The 14,062-nt window shown below is 52.5% G+C and overlaps 1 protein-coding gene across 1 annotated transcript in view; it reads right to left on the bottom strand.

Moving 5' to 3' along the window:
* Positions 1-14,062, bottom strand: part of LOC110473441 (complement receptor type 1) — a 30,755-nt gene that overhangs the window by 14,333 nt on the left and 2,360 nt on the right. The window contains 25 exon segments of the mRNA XM_077789024.1: positions 142-324; positions 682-777; positions 1,453-1,632; positions 2,353-2,438; positions 2,965-3,064; positions 3,297-3,488; positions 3,690-3,872; positions 4,380-4,571; positions 5,158-5,340; positions 5,433-5,615; positions 5,749-5,931; positions 6,552-6,731; positions 7,090-7,272; positions 8,451-8,536; positions 8,692-8,791; positions 8,949-9,140; positions 9,230-9,409; positions 9,749-9,943; positions 11,132-11,217; positions 11,549-11,648; positions 11,894-12,085; positions 12,352-12,591; positions 12,819-13,001; positions 13,132-13,311; positions 13,478-13,660. Coding sequence (XP_077645150.1) covers positions 142-324; positions 682-777; positions 1,453-1,632; positions 2,353-2,438; positions 2,965-3,064; positions 3,297-3,488; positions 3,690-3,872; positions 4,380-4,571; positions 5,158-5,340; positions 5,433-5,615; positions 5,749-5,931; positions 6,552-6,731; positions 7,090-7,272; positions 8,451-8,536; positions 8,692-8,791; positions 8,949-9,140; positions 9,230-9,409; positions 9,749-9,943; positions 11,132-11,217; positions 11,549-11,648; positions 11,894-12,085; positions 12,352-12,591; positions 12,819-13,001; positions 13,132-13,311; positions 13,478-13,660 — 4,041 coding nt within the window.

Here is a 14,062-nt window from a genome sequence, read left to right as displayed (position 1 = left end):
AGAAACACAGCTGTGGGTTATTTAGGACATTGCTCTTGAATTCCTTCTGAGTGTTGCCATGAATTAATTCTCCTTCTGCAGAACTGGGAAGGTGCCTCAGTCCCGCATGGAATTCCAAAGAGCAAAGGAGCACAGACACACCTTGGCACCGCGGCAGGGGCTGGCTCCAGGATCCCGAGGCCGTGCAGGTGATGGAAGCGTTCCCAAGCAGGGAGTAACCAGGATCGCAGCTGTAGGATACAACGGCTCCGGAGGGAAAGGCGGCAGAGCTGTCGCCTTTCAGCCTCCCATTGGTGATGTTTGGAGGCTGCAGACACTTCCCAGCTGGAAAGTCAGGGAGGGACAATCAACGGGGTGCTGGAGGGTGGCCAGGGAGTGACTGAGGCATTGTCCATCTGCAGCCTCAGCTGCTCCCTTCCAATTTCTGCCCTCGACAGCCTGGACCCCCATAACTCCAGCAGGCTGTGGAAAGGCCAAAAACTCGAGCTTGCTCTTACCACACATTCTGTACTCAGATTTAGACTTTCTACAGACCATCCCCCAAGGCAAGACTTGTTAAATGTCCTTTATTCTCTCTCTGCAGCCAAAACACACCTTGACAGACTGGAGGGGGATGGCTCCAGGCTCCAGAGGCTGTGCAATAAATGGATGCTGTCCCCAGGAGGGAGAAGCCAGGCTCACAGATGTAGTTTACAGATGTTCCCACAGTAAAAACTGCTTTTGCTGGGCCACGGAAAGACCCGTGGGTGATATCTGCAGGCTTGGAGCAGTGCAGCACTGAAAACAGACGTGCAGATCAAAACAGAGCTCAGAGAGACAAGAGGGAAAACTTCTGAGCAGCTGGGGAAGGCTGAACGCTCCCTCCCACAGCACTGACCCCAACAGCCCTGCCCAAGCCTCTGCAAAGTTCCCTCAAAAAAGCAGGACAGGCTGGGAGGAGGAGTTAGTGATTAGTAAATCAAATTTTGCCTCTTCTGGTAAGAGACCTACCTGGCTTTCTTGTGGTATCAGGGTGGTGATAATGTTCTGACACTCCATCTAAATGCAGCATTAAGAGTTTAAAAACATGGTTGAGCAAATAAAATGTACACATTTACCTTCATTTCCCATCATCCTGGTGTTACATTTCCAGGAAAAAATTCACAGCTCTCTGATAGTCAGTGTCCTGCAGCTACCAAATTCCTCATTTCCAGGGAATTAAGAGAATGCAGATCACAGATTACAACAAGCAGTGTGAGAAAGTGCAAATCATGCCAGTACTTACAGCATTACCCAAGCCCTGGCTCATCTCCTGTGTGTGAAGAGAGGCATAAATGAAAGGAAAAATTTCTGGGTTCTCCTTAAAGTGGTTGGAATAACCAGGAAAAATAAAAGCAACTTTGGCTTCGCTGAGTGGGCAGGAGACACCAGGAGGAGTGTGCAATCCCGACACGGCCAAGAGCTGATTCTTACCCTGCTCACAGACAGGTACGGGTGGGTGCCACCTCCTGTCACCTCGGCACCGGGACGTGGGGTGGCCTCGCAGGGTGAAGCCTCTGTGGCACTTAAAGGTGACAGAGTCCCTGTAGGTGTAGCGGGGCTTGGGGACAGCCACCCTCCCGTTCTGGATCTGTGGGGCTGGGCACAGCACCCCTGAAAGAGAAACTCCTATTGAGGCATGCAAAGCCGTGTGGGTGCTGTAATGAACACATCATAAAGCGTGCTCAGAGGAGTTTCACAGGCAGGACTTAGAGATTCAGATAAGAATAATTCCAAGAACTGAGGGGTTTAAGTTCTTCTAGGTACCTTAAGGGTACCAAAGTATTTTATATATAAACATAGTTCTATGCCTATAAACAGAATAGTGTGAATATATTCTAAGAAATGCATGAAATGGGGTAGAAATTCAATCTCATGAATGTTTTACAATCCCAGCCTCGTGCCTTCCAAAGCAAGTCCATCTAAAGAAAAGACTAATTACAATGATCAACCCCTGCAAAACACCCTTGTGCTTCAGATAACAGTACAGTGTTTGGAAAATTCCATTTCAGTGGTACTCAAAATATCACTCTTCTATTACAAAACACATTTTTAACTTGGTTTCTTACTTATTGTTGTGAAACAAAAGGGACAAGTCCCTGCAGGCATCTCACAACCTTCAGTCTGCATTGCTATGACAGATCAAAAGCCTACATCTGGAGGATTTTTAGAAGAAACCAAACATACAAGCATAAAAAAAATACCCCAAACTATCCCAGAGGAATATCATGCTTTAATAGTCTTATTCATTTAATTCTATTAATTTAAAGAAAATGCTTTTTAATTTTAAGGACTTAATATGTCAATTCTGGCCCCAATGTAGTGGTGACCTACTTTGACAGATGGGAAGCAGACCAGTCCAGGCAACACCTCGTCCCAAAATCTCACATCTCCTGTGGGACTGTCCAACCAGTCTGTACCTGGAGGTACAGAGCAGAAATACCAGTTCATACCAAGCCCTTCAGCTCGTGTTTTTCCCTCCCCAGAGGTTTCCTTCTGCAGCCTCCTGATTCCAGCTGATCACCAAGGTCTCTCTGCTGGTTCGACATGTGGGAATGAAGGACACCAAGTTCCTTCTTCCCAGATCCAAGAGGAGCAGCACTGACCCCATAACTCTGGCTTAGATTGGCCAGGTGATAAATCAGGACCCAAATGATTTCCAAAGGGCTGGAGCCTCCTTGCAGCACGGCCTTGCTCCCACTCTCAGCTCCTGCTCGAGGCCATCTGAGAAGGAAAACTGAAACTGGTTTGCAAATTAATTGCTGAGCACAGGAGGGAAAAATGAGACAATTCTCCCTTTCTGGACCAGGCAACTACGGCATAATTGGAACCAAAATTCCAATTCAGGTCTTCTGTGGGAGAACAGCTGTGCAGAGGAGTGAGCTCTGATCCTTTACCCAACACCAAATTTGGACACGGAGTCAGGAAAGGCAGTGTGGGACTCACCCTTCATCACACGTGTGGTTCACGGTTGACCCAAAAAGGAGATCTGTCAGAACAACAACTCTGCCATTCCTGGGAGATTCTGGGTGTCTACATTGCTTCCCTGGGAAAGAACAAGGCTGAGTTTAAACTCCTCTCTTGAGGTTGTGTAACACACTATGAGAAGGTACCTTAAAGCTCTGTCCAAGATCTGCCACCAATAAAGATGTGATTTCAAAATGGCCCAAAGCGGCCCAGACCATGTGACTAGTAAAGCCATGTACGAATCTTTCCTTCAAAAACCCACAAAACAGACAATTTCCAATAACCAACACCAAATGGATGGAGCTATTCACTTTTACAGAACTCTAGGGCTTCAGACCACGTGTGGTTTTGGAGGCAAGTCAGAGTTTGGGGCACTCCGTGGCGTCTCGAGTGTCCCGGCCGGCAGCTGTAGTGCACAGTGTCCCCAACAGCAAATTCCAGCTGATTTTTGTATTCCCTGGTTAGCTCTGCAAATGTGAGTTTTGGAGGAGCACCACAGCCACCTGTCAGGGGAGAAACAGAGATGTCAACTACAAAAATAGTTTTCAAATATATTTTGATTACGTACAGCTTAAAATCGCTGTGCAAAATGGGTAAAAAAAGGGGAGGGTAAAGGATTTGGAATTTTGGGAAGGGTGAGGATGAGTCCTACAGGCAGAAACTCCCAAGCTATCCATAACTCCAAGCTTAGAACCACAGTGTACCTGCACACTGAGGGAGAGGGAGGCTCCAGTTGCCAGAGTTGGTGCAGTAGATGGATGCCTCTCCCTGGAGGCTGTAGCCAGGGTCACAGCTGTAGTTCACAACCATCCCAGTGGGAAAAACCTCCAGGTCCTGGCTGTCGTGCTTTCCTTTGTCAATATTTGGAGGTGAAGGGCATTGCAGCACTAAGGAGAGAGGACAAAGCAAAACTGAGAAAAGGGCAGGGCCATGATGCTGGGACAGGCTGGGGACGTTGGGGCTGTTCAGCCTGAAGAAAAGGCTCCAGGGAGACCTTAGAGCCTCTTCCAGTGCCTAAAGGGGCTCAAGAGAGCTGGAGAGGGACTTGGGACAAGGCATGGAGTGGCAGGAATGGCTTCCCACTGCCAGAGGACAGGGATGGATGGGATATTGGGAAGGAACTCCTGCCTCTCAGGCTGGGCAGGCCCTGGCACAGGGTGCCCAGAGCAGCTGTGGCTGCCCCATCCCTGGAAATGTCCAAAGCCAGGCTGGACAGCACTTGGAGCAAGCTGGGATACTGGAAGGTGTCCCTGCCCATGGGAGGGAGCTGATTTTAAGAATCACTATCTTCAGGAGTCTGCCCAAACCCTCCAAAGGAGGGAGTGGTGAAGGGGAAATTACAAGGCTTCAGTGCACAACAATTTAAACCAATTAGAAGCAGCTACAAAACTTACTTTTGCAAAACTCCTGGGCTTCAGACCACGTTAGATTTTCAAGACATGTGATAGTTGGTGATATCTGTGGCTGTTCCACATATCCAGGCCGACAAGTGTAGTTCACAGTCATCCCAACAGGAAACTCAGTCTGATTTTCATATTCCTGGCTTAGCTCAGCAAATAGCAACGGTGTTGGTGTGCCACAACCAGCTGCCAAGAAACAAAACGGGCATGAGAAATACATCCTTGGCTGCGAAATGCAGCTAGAGAGAAACAGGTGCATTGATAGGCACTGTTAAACCCCAAGTTATTAATGCATCTTCTATGTAGTCTGACATTTGTCTGCATCAAATAACACTCAGCCTGTAAGGACACAGGCACCGAATTTATGTGGCCTTACAAAAACAGGATAAAACAATGCCCAAAATGTAGTTTGGTCAGTGTGGTGCCTTCACATGACTCTAGGCTGTAAAGTACAGAAATCTTTAATTTCAATATTTAAAACACCCAAGCCCATCTCCTTTTGGGAAACTTGAGCAATGCCACCAGCTTATTCCCAGTGCCACCAAAGTGAGCACAGCTCCTGCTGTGGTTCTCCCTGTACCATGCAATCCTGCAGGTTGGCAGGTTTGCCTGAGCCAGGGTGAGCCTGGCACGGGATAGATGCTGAGCCTGGCATGGGATGGATGCCGAAGCTGGCACGGGATGGATGCTGAGCATGGTACAGATTGGATGCTGAGCCTGGCACAGGACAGATGCCGAGCCCAGCACGGGATGGATGCTGAGGCAGCCCCACCTGCACAGCGTGGGTAGGGATGGCTCCAGTTGCCCCAGGCCGTGCACAGCACGGAGGGGTCCCCGAGCAGGGAGAAGCCGGGCTGGCAGCTGTAGCTCACGGAGGTGCCACTGGTGAAGTTCATCCCCGGCTCGGCGCTGAGCGTGGCGTGGGCGATGACGGGGGGCGGAGGGCAGAGCCGCACTGCCAGGGCACGAGCAGAGAGCAGAGCTTTAGGGGTTTCACCCAGAGGAGGAGCGCTGGTACCACGGCAAAGCCCGTCACAGCTGGCTCACCTGGCTGGCAGGTGGGCACAGCAGGCACCCAGTGGCTGTCGGGCTGGCACTCGGCCCCACGGCTGCCCCTCAGCACGAAGCCTGGGTGGCACTGGAAGGTGACGTTGTCCCCAGGGTGGTACACAGCCCTCCGGCCCTCAGCCACCTCTCCGTCCTTGATGCTGGGGCTGCTGCAGGTGATGGCTGGAAGGGAAAAGCAGCAGAGCTCAGGCTGGGGCTTGGCTGCCAGAGCTGAGGGGTCCTCCTCTGGTTTTGGGAGGCTGTGTGGGTACAGTGCCCTCCCTTTGCACTGAGGGTAACAGCATCTGCAGCTCACCTTCACACCAGGGGTAAGGGATGCTCCAGACTCCCGATGGCAAACAGGAAACCGTGGTTTTCCCGGTGAGGACGTAGCCCGGGTCACAGTGGTACTTCACTGCCATGCCAGGGATGAACTCTGTCACACCCTTGCTGTCGTGCTGGCCATTTCTGATAGTTGGAGGGGAAGGACACGAAGGCACTGCAAGGAGGGGAAAACATCCCAGCTAGCCAAGAGCTGGTACCACAAACCCCCCCATAGGGTGAGGCAGCCTTTTAACTTTGTTCTTTCACATTAACTTCTGCCCAACAGCAATGACGGCTGTTACTGAATGATATTTCCATCCCAACCTCTCTTACCTTCCAGCCTTCATGTTTTCTGAGCTTATTGACATAAAAATGATAGTTTCTCACTGTTTAGGCAACTACAGTGGTTAGTTTCTATCCATAGCCCTAATAACTTCCTTTGGAGTCTCTGTGGTTGTGAATGATACCAGGCACCAGCCTGGATTCTGTGGACTCATTTGAAGAGCCCTGCATTTACCAAGGGTCCGAATCACAGAAACATTTAGGTTTGAAAAGCCCACCACTAGCCCATGTCCCCAAGTGCCACATCCACGTGTCTTTGAAATCCCTCCAGGGATGGTGCCAGATGATGCCCACGCCTCCCCAGGCAGCCTGTTCAGGGGTTTGGATGGGGATTAGGAGGATGGCAGGATGTACACGTGCATGTTTTTCCTTTCCAGCCCTTGAGAGCAGCCCCTCTGCCTGCACACAGAGGATCAGAAAGCAGCTGCCACGCTGCCCCTCATTCGCACTTACGCTTCTCACAGGTGGGGACAGGAGGGTGCCACTTGCCCCCAAACTGGCACTGAGACTCTTGCGAGCCCTTCAAGGCATAACCAAAGTTGCACTCGAAGATGACAGTGTCCTCCAGGCTGTAGGTGGTCTCTGAGCCTGTCACTTTTCCATTCTCCATCTCTGGCCTGGTGCAGCCAATTGCTGGAAGGGAGGAGCACGAGGATATGAAGAGCTGGGGAAGTGAAACCCCTCCTGGCTGTGGAGGGGCACTGGGCAGGGACAGCACCTGCTGCTGGGCCTTGCCATCACTGCCATGGGCATTTCAACATTACTGACTCTTGTTCTTACACAAATACCATTATTCTGCTGTTCCTGAACCTGTGTACACAGCAGGAACAGAAAGGGAAACCCACAGGGGCACATGGGGCTCCTCCTGCCCCTGGCACCTCTGCTCTCTGCCTCTCCCTGGGGGTTTGGTTGCAGTGACTAAACCAGGAGCCAAGGAGGAGGAAGGAGGCGAGGGACAGGCAGAGGAAGGCACGAGAACACACGAACACACCTCGGCAGCGGGGCTGGGGCCGGCTCCAGGTGCCCTTGGCAGTGCAGCGGATGGAGGCGTTCCCCAGCAGGGAGTAGCCCTCGGCGCAGGTGTAGAGCACCAGCGAGCCCGGGCTGTGCCTGGCACCGGGGCTGGCACCGTGCTGCCCGTTGGCAATGCTCGGCGGGGCAGGGCACGTCACCTCTGCCGGGAACGAGGAAAGGCAGCTGAGAAATAGGGCAGGGCAAGATAACCACCAAAAGCCCCAACCTTCTGAAAGCAGGGGAGGGAGATTGCACAAGTGCAATCAGTCCTATGTAGGTCATATCAAGGTCATATGTAACTTTTCCAGGAGCTTAGCTCTTTTCTCCCTCAGAGACCAACATCCTGGTTTTTAGAGCTTTTACAGAAGTAAGACATCAAATTAAGTTGTGATCAAAACTAAAGCAGCATCAAAAAGAAAAAGCTGTTATAGTAAAGCACTACCAAATAAGTATTTGATGCATAGAAAAATGTTGAAAAAAGTGTAAATTCTCCGAGTTGTTTTGAACACTGACATTAACTGCTGTGAATTAATAAAATCAGTCGTGTGAGCTGTCTCCCCATGGGTGCAGGCCCTGCCACAGCCGTGGCCGTCCCTTGTGCCAGGACAGCCAGAGCTGGCTGTGGGCACAGCCGAGCCCTACCTTGGCACCGTGGCACTGCCCCGCTCCAGGTGCCATGCTCCCCGTCCACAGAGGTGCAGGACAGGGAGGCTCCTCCAGCCAGGACCAGCCCCGGGGCACAGGTGTAGGTGACCACGTCCCCGAGGGAGAAGGTGTCCCTGGAGCCCCCGCTGTGTGTCCCGTTGGGGACGGCCGGAGGGGCGGCACAGGTCAGACCTGTGGGCAGGACGAGGGGACGGTCAGCACTGCCCACACTGCCCAGGAAGGGCACTGCTGGAGGGGAAACCACCTCAGCAGCGACGCAATGACACAATTCTCTAGGAATGAACTTTGTATGGAACAAAATCACACATGGGAAAGAATATCTGTCCCCTCCTGTGAGTCACTTCCTTGCTGACTATGCCTGGAGGTGCTGGGATAATTCTTACCTCCCTTTCCATAACCACTGGTGCACAGAGAGACTGGCCAGTGAGAAGTACTTACCCACTAACAGGCAGTTTAAAATATTAATGTTTCTTCCTGGTTTGGACCAGAATAAATAAAATATCTTTGAAACCATTTTCAGAAGCATATCCAAAACAAAAGGAAAAGAAAAAGGAAAATATTGTACACATTCAGTGACTTGAGAAATCTTTTGCAATAAAACCTTTGGCTTGAAAGAAGTTCCACTTTATCTCGTAAACCATCTCCAAGGGCCTGTTGTGGTGGCCTACTTACGCTGGCAGACTGGAGGATCCCCACTCCATGCCACATGTGTACCAGAGACCTCACAAATTCTCTGGGAGCCTCCCACCAGCTTGTACCTGGACCACACAGAAGGATTAATTATTATAACAGTGAGATTTTTCAACTTGCGATTTCTTTACAAGCCTTGCGAGTGGCAGCCAAGAGTTCAGACTTGGGAACTGGGTTGTGTAAAGCTGAAAATCCACTTCACTCTCACCGGGGCAAGACTCACCCTTTGTCACACGTGTAATTAATTTTGGATCCGAAGAGGAGATCTGTCAGGACAACAGCTCTGCCGTTCGCTGGGTTCCCCGGGCTGGGGCACTGCATCCCTGGAAGGGAATGCCAGCCTCCCTCAGCCCTCAGCTGTGCTGACACCCCAGCCAGGGCTGCCACCACAGAGAGCAGGAGAGATGCCCACAAGGCTGGAGGGGCACGGAAAAGCAGCCAAGCCTCACACTCGAGGCTCTCAGCACTCGTAGGACGTACTTTTACAGAAATCCAGCGCTGCAGACCACGTCTGGTTCCTGAGGCAGGTGATGGCTGCTGACACCCCCGGGAGCTGGCTGTAGCCAGGCTGGCACACGAATTCCACCCTGCTCCCCTCGGGAAACACCGTCCGGTTCCTGTAGGGCTCCTTCAGCTCGGCAAAGCCCAGCCTGGCCGGGGCTCTGCAGCCAGCTGCCAGGACAGGGACAACCCTGTGTTAAAGAGCCACAAAAGGAGGATTTGGGGAGCAGGGGAAGGTGAAGCCCTGCTGGGACACTTGCCCTGCTCGCAGACGGGCACAGGCGGCTCCCAGGTGTTGTTTGGCTGGCACTGGATCTCTCTGTGGCCACGGATGGCATAGCCTGGCTCACATTCAAAGGTCACGGTGTCCCTGTGTGCGTAGGCAGACCTGGCAGCCACGATCCTCCCGTGCTGGATCTGTGGGACAGGGCAGCTCGCCTCTGGAACAGAAAGAGGTGCAGGTGCTCAGAGCAGGCCCTCAGGCAGGGCTGGGCGGCTGTGAAGCCACCAAGGGTTGCAATTTTAAGACAAAAGCCTGGAAACCATTCTCCCTAGAGATGATGTTGTGCCTGCATCCTGCAATATCAAACATCTCCAAGGGCGAAGGGGATCCTGGGGCAGCGGGGTGACCCTCCAGCCTCCCCTGCTCTGCCTGGCCCCAACCCTTCTTGCTGGGCCAAGAATTCCAGCTGGCTGGACCTTCCCAGTGTCCCCCAACGCGGAGCAGCGGTGCTGGGAGGATTTCGGGGGGTCCCTGTCGCTCGGGCAGCCCAGCCCACCTCCACAGGCGGGCAGGGGCTCGCTCCAGACGCCGCTGTGCCCGTCGCGGGTGGTGCAGTGGACAGAGGGGTGCCCGTGCAGGGGGAAGCCGGGCTGGCAGCTGTAGGTCACGGCCGTGCCGTAGTGGAACTCGCTCAGCAGCCGGCCCGAGTGCTGCCCGCGGGGGATGTCCGGAGGCGGCTCGCAGGGGATGCCTGCAGAGGAGCACGGATGTTCTGTCTATTCGAGCCAGGTCTTGCCAGCTCTCATAGACAAGCATTGTATGACAGCTCAGCCACCTCAGGTGGCATAAAAGTAGCAGGATGGCTCCTGCGGCAGTGTTGGAAACAAAAAAGTTTTAATAAAAAAGCTCTTTACAGAGAAAAACCGACCCAGGGCAAGAGGTTTTTGCTCCTGCTAAAAGCACTTCATAAAAGTGATTTACTTCTTTTGTTCTCTTCTTTTCTAGGGAATTGCCTAAGCAGGACTTTTTGGCTTCTGTCCAATTGACTGTCCTTAAATTTGAGGTGAAGTCTCTAAGTCTCTATGAGGCATCTTTTAACCAAATTGAGGAGAGAAACTTCTGGGCTTTTCTCCTTTTTAACAAGACAAAGGGTAACTTGTTTACTCCATCAACAGGGGCACATTCCTACAGTGCAGAACCTCAACTCGGCACCAAAGCACCTGCAATGCCTCAGTCTGCGGGGCACAAACACTTGTTCTAAAGATGGGATGAAGTGACCTCCCAGGTGAGAGATTGTTGGGAGCAGGATCCCACCCCCCAGCAGCTAGAAAACAGAGTAGTAATCAAAACTCTGTGGAGGAAACACCTGCATCATTTGCATTTTCTACTTTTTAAGAAATAAGAAATCAAATACTTATTTTGCATCACTTGTATAAAACCCTGGTGCCAGGTTGTGCAACAGGCACAGTCTGTGTGCCACCAGTGGTTCACACCTTCCTGGAGAATCTGGGAAGCGCTTTAAAACCCCAGAATGTACCAGTAAATATTTATTTCTTCATATGAAACGGCCCTGATCAGCCACTGTGCTTGGTCAGCAGAGAAACGCCCAGGTGGGATTGCTGAGGAGCAGCACAGCAGCTCTTGGGCACTCACCAGTGGTGGAGAGAGGAAGCAAAGCCACGGTCTGGGATTTTGGGATTCACTGCTGGCCCTGGCTCTCCTCAGACTGACCCTTGGTCTCTCTGGGTCTGACAAAACAACCCCTAAGCTGAGCATGTTTTCCCTTCCTCTCCTGCCATGGGCTCCTGGTGTCAGTCAGGACCCATTTCCTGCCCACAGAGGGGGGAAATTGCCTGTGAAACTTTGGAAAGATGTGGCAGCCTCTGCTGGAAAACATTTCCCAGATCCATGCAAACCCCCAGAGCCATGAGCTACTTACGCTGACAGAGGGGAACGTGGCCAGTCCATGCAACACCTCCCCCCGAGATCTCACAGCGCCTGCTGGCCTGTCCAATTAACCTGTGCCTGGTGGGAAAAGCACTGGTCATCCACCCCAAGCCATTTCAGCTGGAGTGACTGTTCCTCCCGACCTCCTGGGATGTGGCAGCAGCCCTGCTGGCAGCAGAGCTGTGGCCCTGAAGGGGAAATTCCTTCCTTGCTCTGCCTGACCCATTTCCCAGCATTTATAGCATGTATATATATATATATAGTGAATATATGTATACACACTATAGTGTATAGGCACAATAGTACAGAACCCTGTACAGGGGCTCCTGTACAGAATCCATTTACTGGGAGTGAATGAGCACTTTAAAAGGATGACACTTACCTAATCCACCTCCAAACCAGGACTTACCCTTCTTCACATCTGTAAACCACTGTAGACCCAAACTGGAGGTTTGTCAGGGAGATGATCTTGCCGTTCACAGGCTCACCAGGGTGCCCACACTGTTTCCCTGGGGAAGGAGAGCACCCTTATTCTGGGCTCCTGTCTCTCTACATCACAGTACAAAATATGCAATTATTCCTCCAGTCCCCTGCCCGCATCCCCAGTTCCCCCCAACACGCGTTTCCAGTTTCAAGGAGTTACATGGCTTTACTAGTCACATATTCAGAATAACATCAATGTTTTGGCAGCATGGACAGAACCTGAGACCTGTTCCTCCTGCAACAACAGACACCAAATCAAGGAGCTATTCACTTTTACAGAACTCTAGTGCTTCTGACCACACTCCACTCTCAAGGCATGTCATAGTAGGTGACATTCCTGGGACTTTAGCATATCCAGGGAGGCAAGTGTATTGCACAGTCTTCCCAACAGAAAACTCAATGGCATTTCTATGCTCCTCATTTAGCTCAGCAAACTGCAGCCTTGTGGGAGCACCACAAGCACCTAGTGAGAGAGAAAAGAGATGTGAGAAGCAGGCAGGACAGGCACATCAGGGGCAAGCACACAAAGAGCACTGTTAGGACGAAAGGGGTTTAGTTTGCCTTGCAAAAATGTTCATTTTTATTAATATAGCCATTAATACACAAACACATTTTCCCAAAGGGTCGCAGAGGATTAGGTTCTTTTCCCAGGATAGGCTCAAATCTTCCCCTCAAAGGATTTAACAACATTTTTTAAACAGGATTAGGGGACATAAGATAGCAGTGTACCCTGAGGGTTATGTCAGGTACCTGGAGACGTGGTGAAGGAGCTGTGGTGAGGCAGTGCTCTGCCACACACAGGAGCGGGGGGCTGCCAGCTGCCATCCTCCTGGCAGGACACGCTGGCACTGCCCTGCAGGCTGTAACCATCGTGGCACCGAAATGTCACCGTTTGCCCGGGTGCAGAGAGAAAACCGTGGCCACCAACTTGCCTTCCATTGTCTACGACTGGATTGATGCAGACAGTCTCTGGAAATGAGGGTGTGCAGGAGGAGTCGCAGCAAAAGAAAACACAAAACCACAGGCTGTTAATGTGGGAGCCACAAAATCAGCGTGAAGTCCACACAAACCTCCCCAGCCGTAGGAAGGCTTGGCATTAACTGATTCCATGAGACACTAAACGTGGAATGAACCCTCTGGGAGGATCTCAGAGCCACACTGAGTGTGTCCCCTGCTGGGACAGAGCCCAGACTCACCTTCACAGCGGGGACGGGGCTGGCTCCAATTCCCCGATGCTCTGCAGGACACAGCGGCGTTTCCAACCAGGTAATAGCCAGGATCGCAGCTGTACCTTACAGACATTCCAGCTGTAAAAAACGCTTTGTCCTGGCCGTTGTGTTTTCCATTGGCCACCTCCGGGGGCATCGGGCACGGCCGGACTGCGGGAGGGAAATGGAAATTCAGCTCAGAGGAAGAACGGGGAGCGAGGGGAAGGCAGGCAGAGTGATGCTGCACGGATGGGCTCAATCCCTGCCTGCACCCCCGTTCCTGAGCAGCAGCCGCACTCACCCCTCTGGCACACGAGCACCGGCGGGTCCCAGGTGCCCCCGGGCTGGCACCGAGCCTCGTCAGAGCCCTCGGCTGCATAACCGGGGTGGCAGTCGAAGTGCAGGGTCTCTCCAGCTCTGTAGGTGCTCTGCGCGTTGTGCACCTTCCCATTCTGCACCTCGGGTGCCTGACAGCCGATCGCTGCGGGAGCAGTGAGAGCATCCTTTAAACTTCACTGCATCAGCCGGACCCTGCACACCCAGAGCCCTTCCGTGCCGTGCCCTCAGTGCCCTAACCCCCCTGCTCTGCTCCTCCAGGACACCCGGCACCCTTCCTGCCCCCCGGCCCAGGAGGGGCACCCACCCACCTTGGCAGCGGGGCAGGGGCCGGCTCCAGAGCCCGGAGTCGGCGCAGGTGATGGACGCATTGCCGAGCAGCTCAAAGCCCTGCCGGCAGCTGTAGGACACGGTCACGCCCCGGGAGAAGCTGCCCGAGGAGTGCTCGGTGTGCAGCCCGTTGGCGATGCTCGGTGGCCGAGGACATGTCACCTCTGCAGAGGGAGGGGGAAACCTCATGAGAGTTTGGGAGAGGTGATTTTGGGGAGCCAGCTCTGCCCCGCCCTCCCCCATGTCACACTTAGGGAGGACAGAGGGGTCGAACCCCAGGCACTGCCAGCTGCATCCTGCCAGCAGCCTTAGGATCTCCTGTCTCTCCTCGGATTTTTCTGGACAAAGAGTATTGAAATGATTCGTTTCAAATCAGCTGTTCTCCACCTAAAAGCTGTGTCCCTCCCATGTCTATGCCAGGTCTCAGCATTGTCACCATCCATGGATGTACTGGAGCCAGGCTGTGACTGGAGCACAGGGAGGAGAGTGCTGGCTCTGGATCGTGGATTTTAGCTTGTTCTTTACATATTATAAACCCGTATATTTCATTAAAATGGAGTTTAGTC

Source organism: Lonchura striata, chromosome 30, assembly GCF_046129695.1.
Source record: "Lonchura striata isolate bLonStr1 chromosome 30, bLonStr1.mat, whole genome shotgun sequence".
NCBI lineage: Eukaryota > Metazoa > Chordata > Aves > Passeriformes > Estrildidae > Lonchura > Lonchura striata.
Note: the sequence above shows the minus strand (reverse complement) of the source record. Positions and strands in the feature narration are given on the sequence as shown.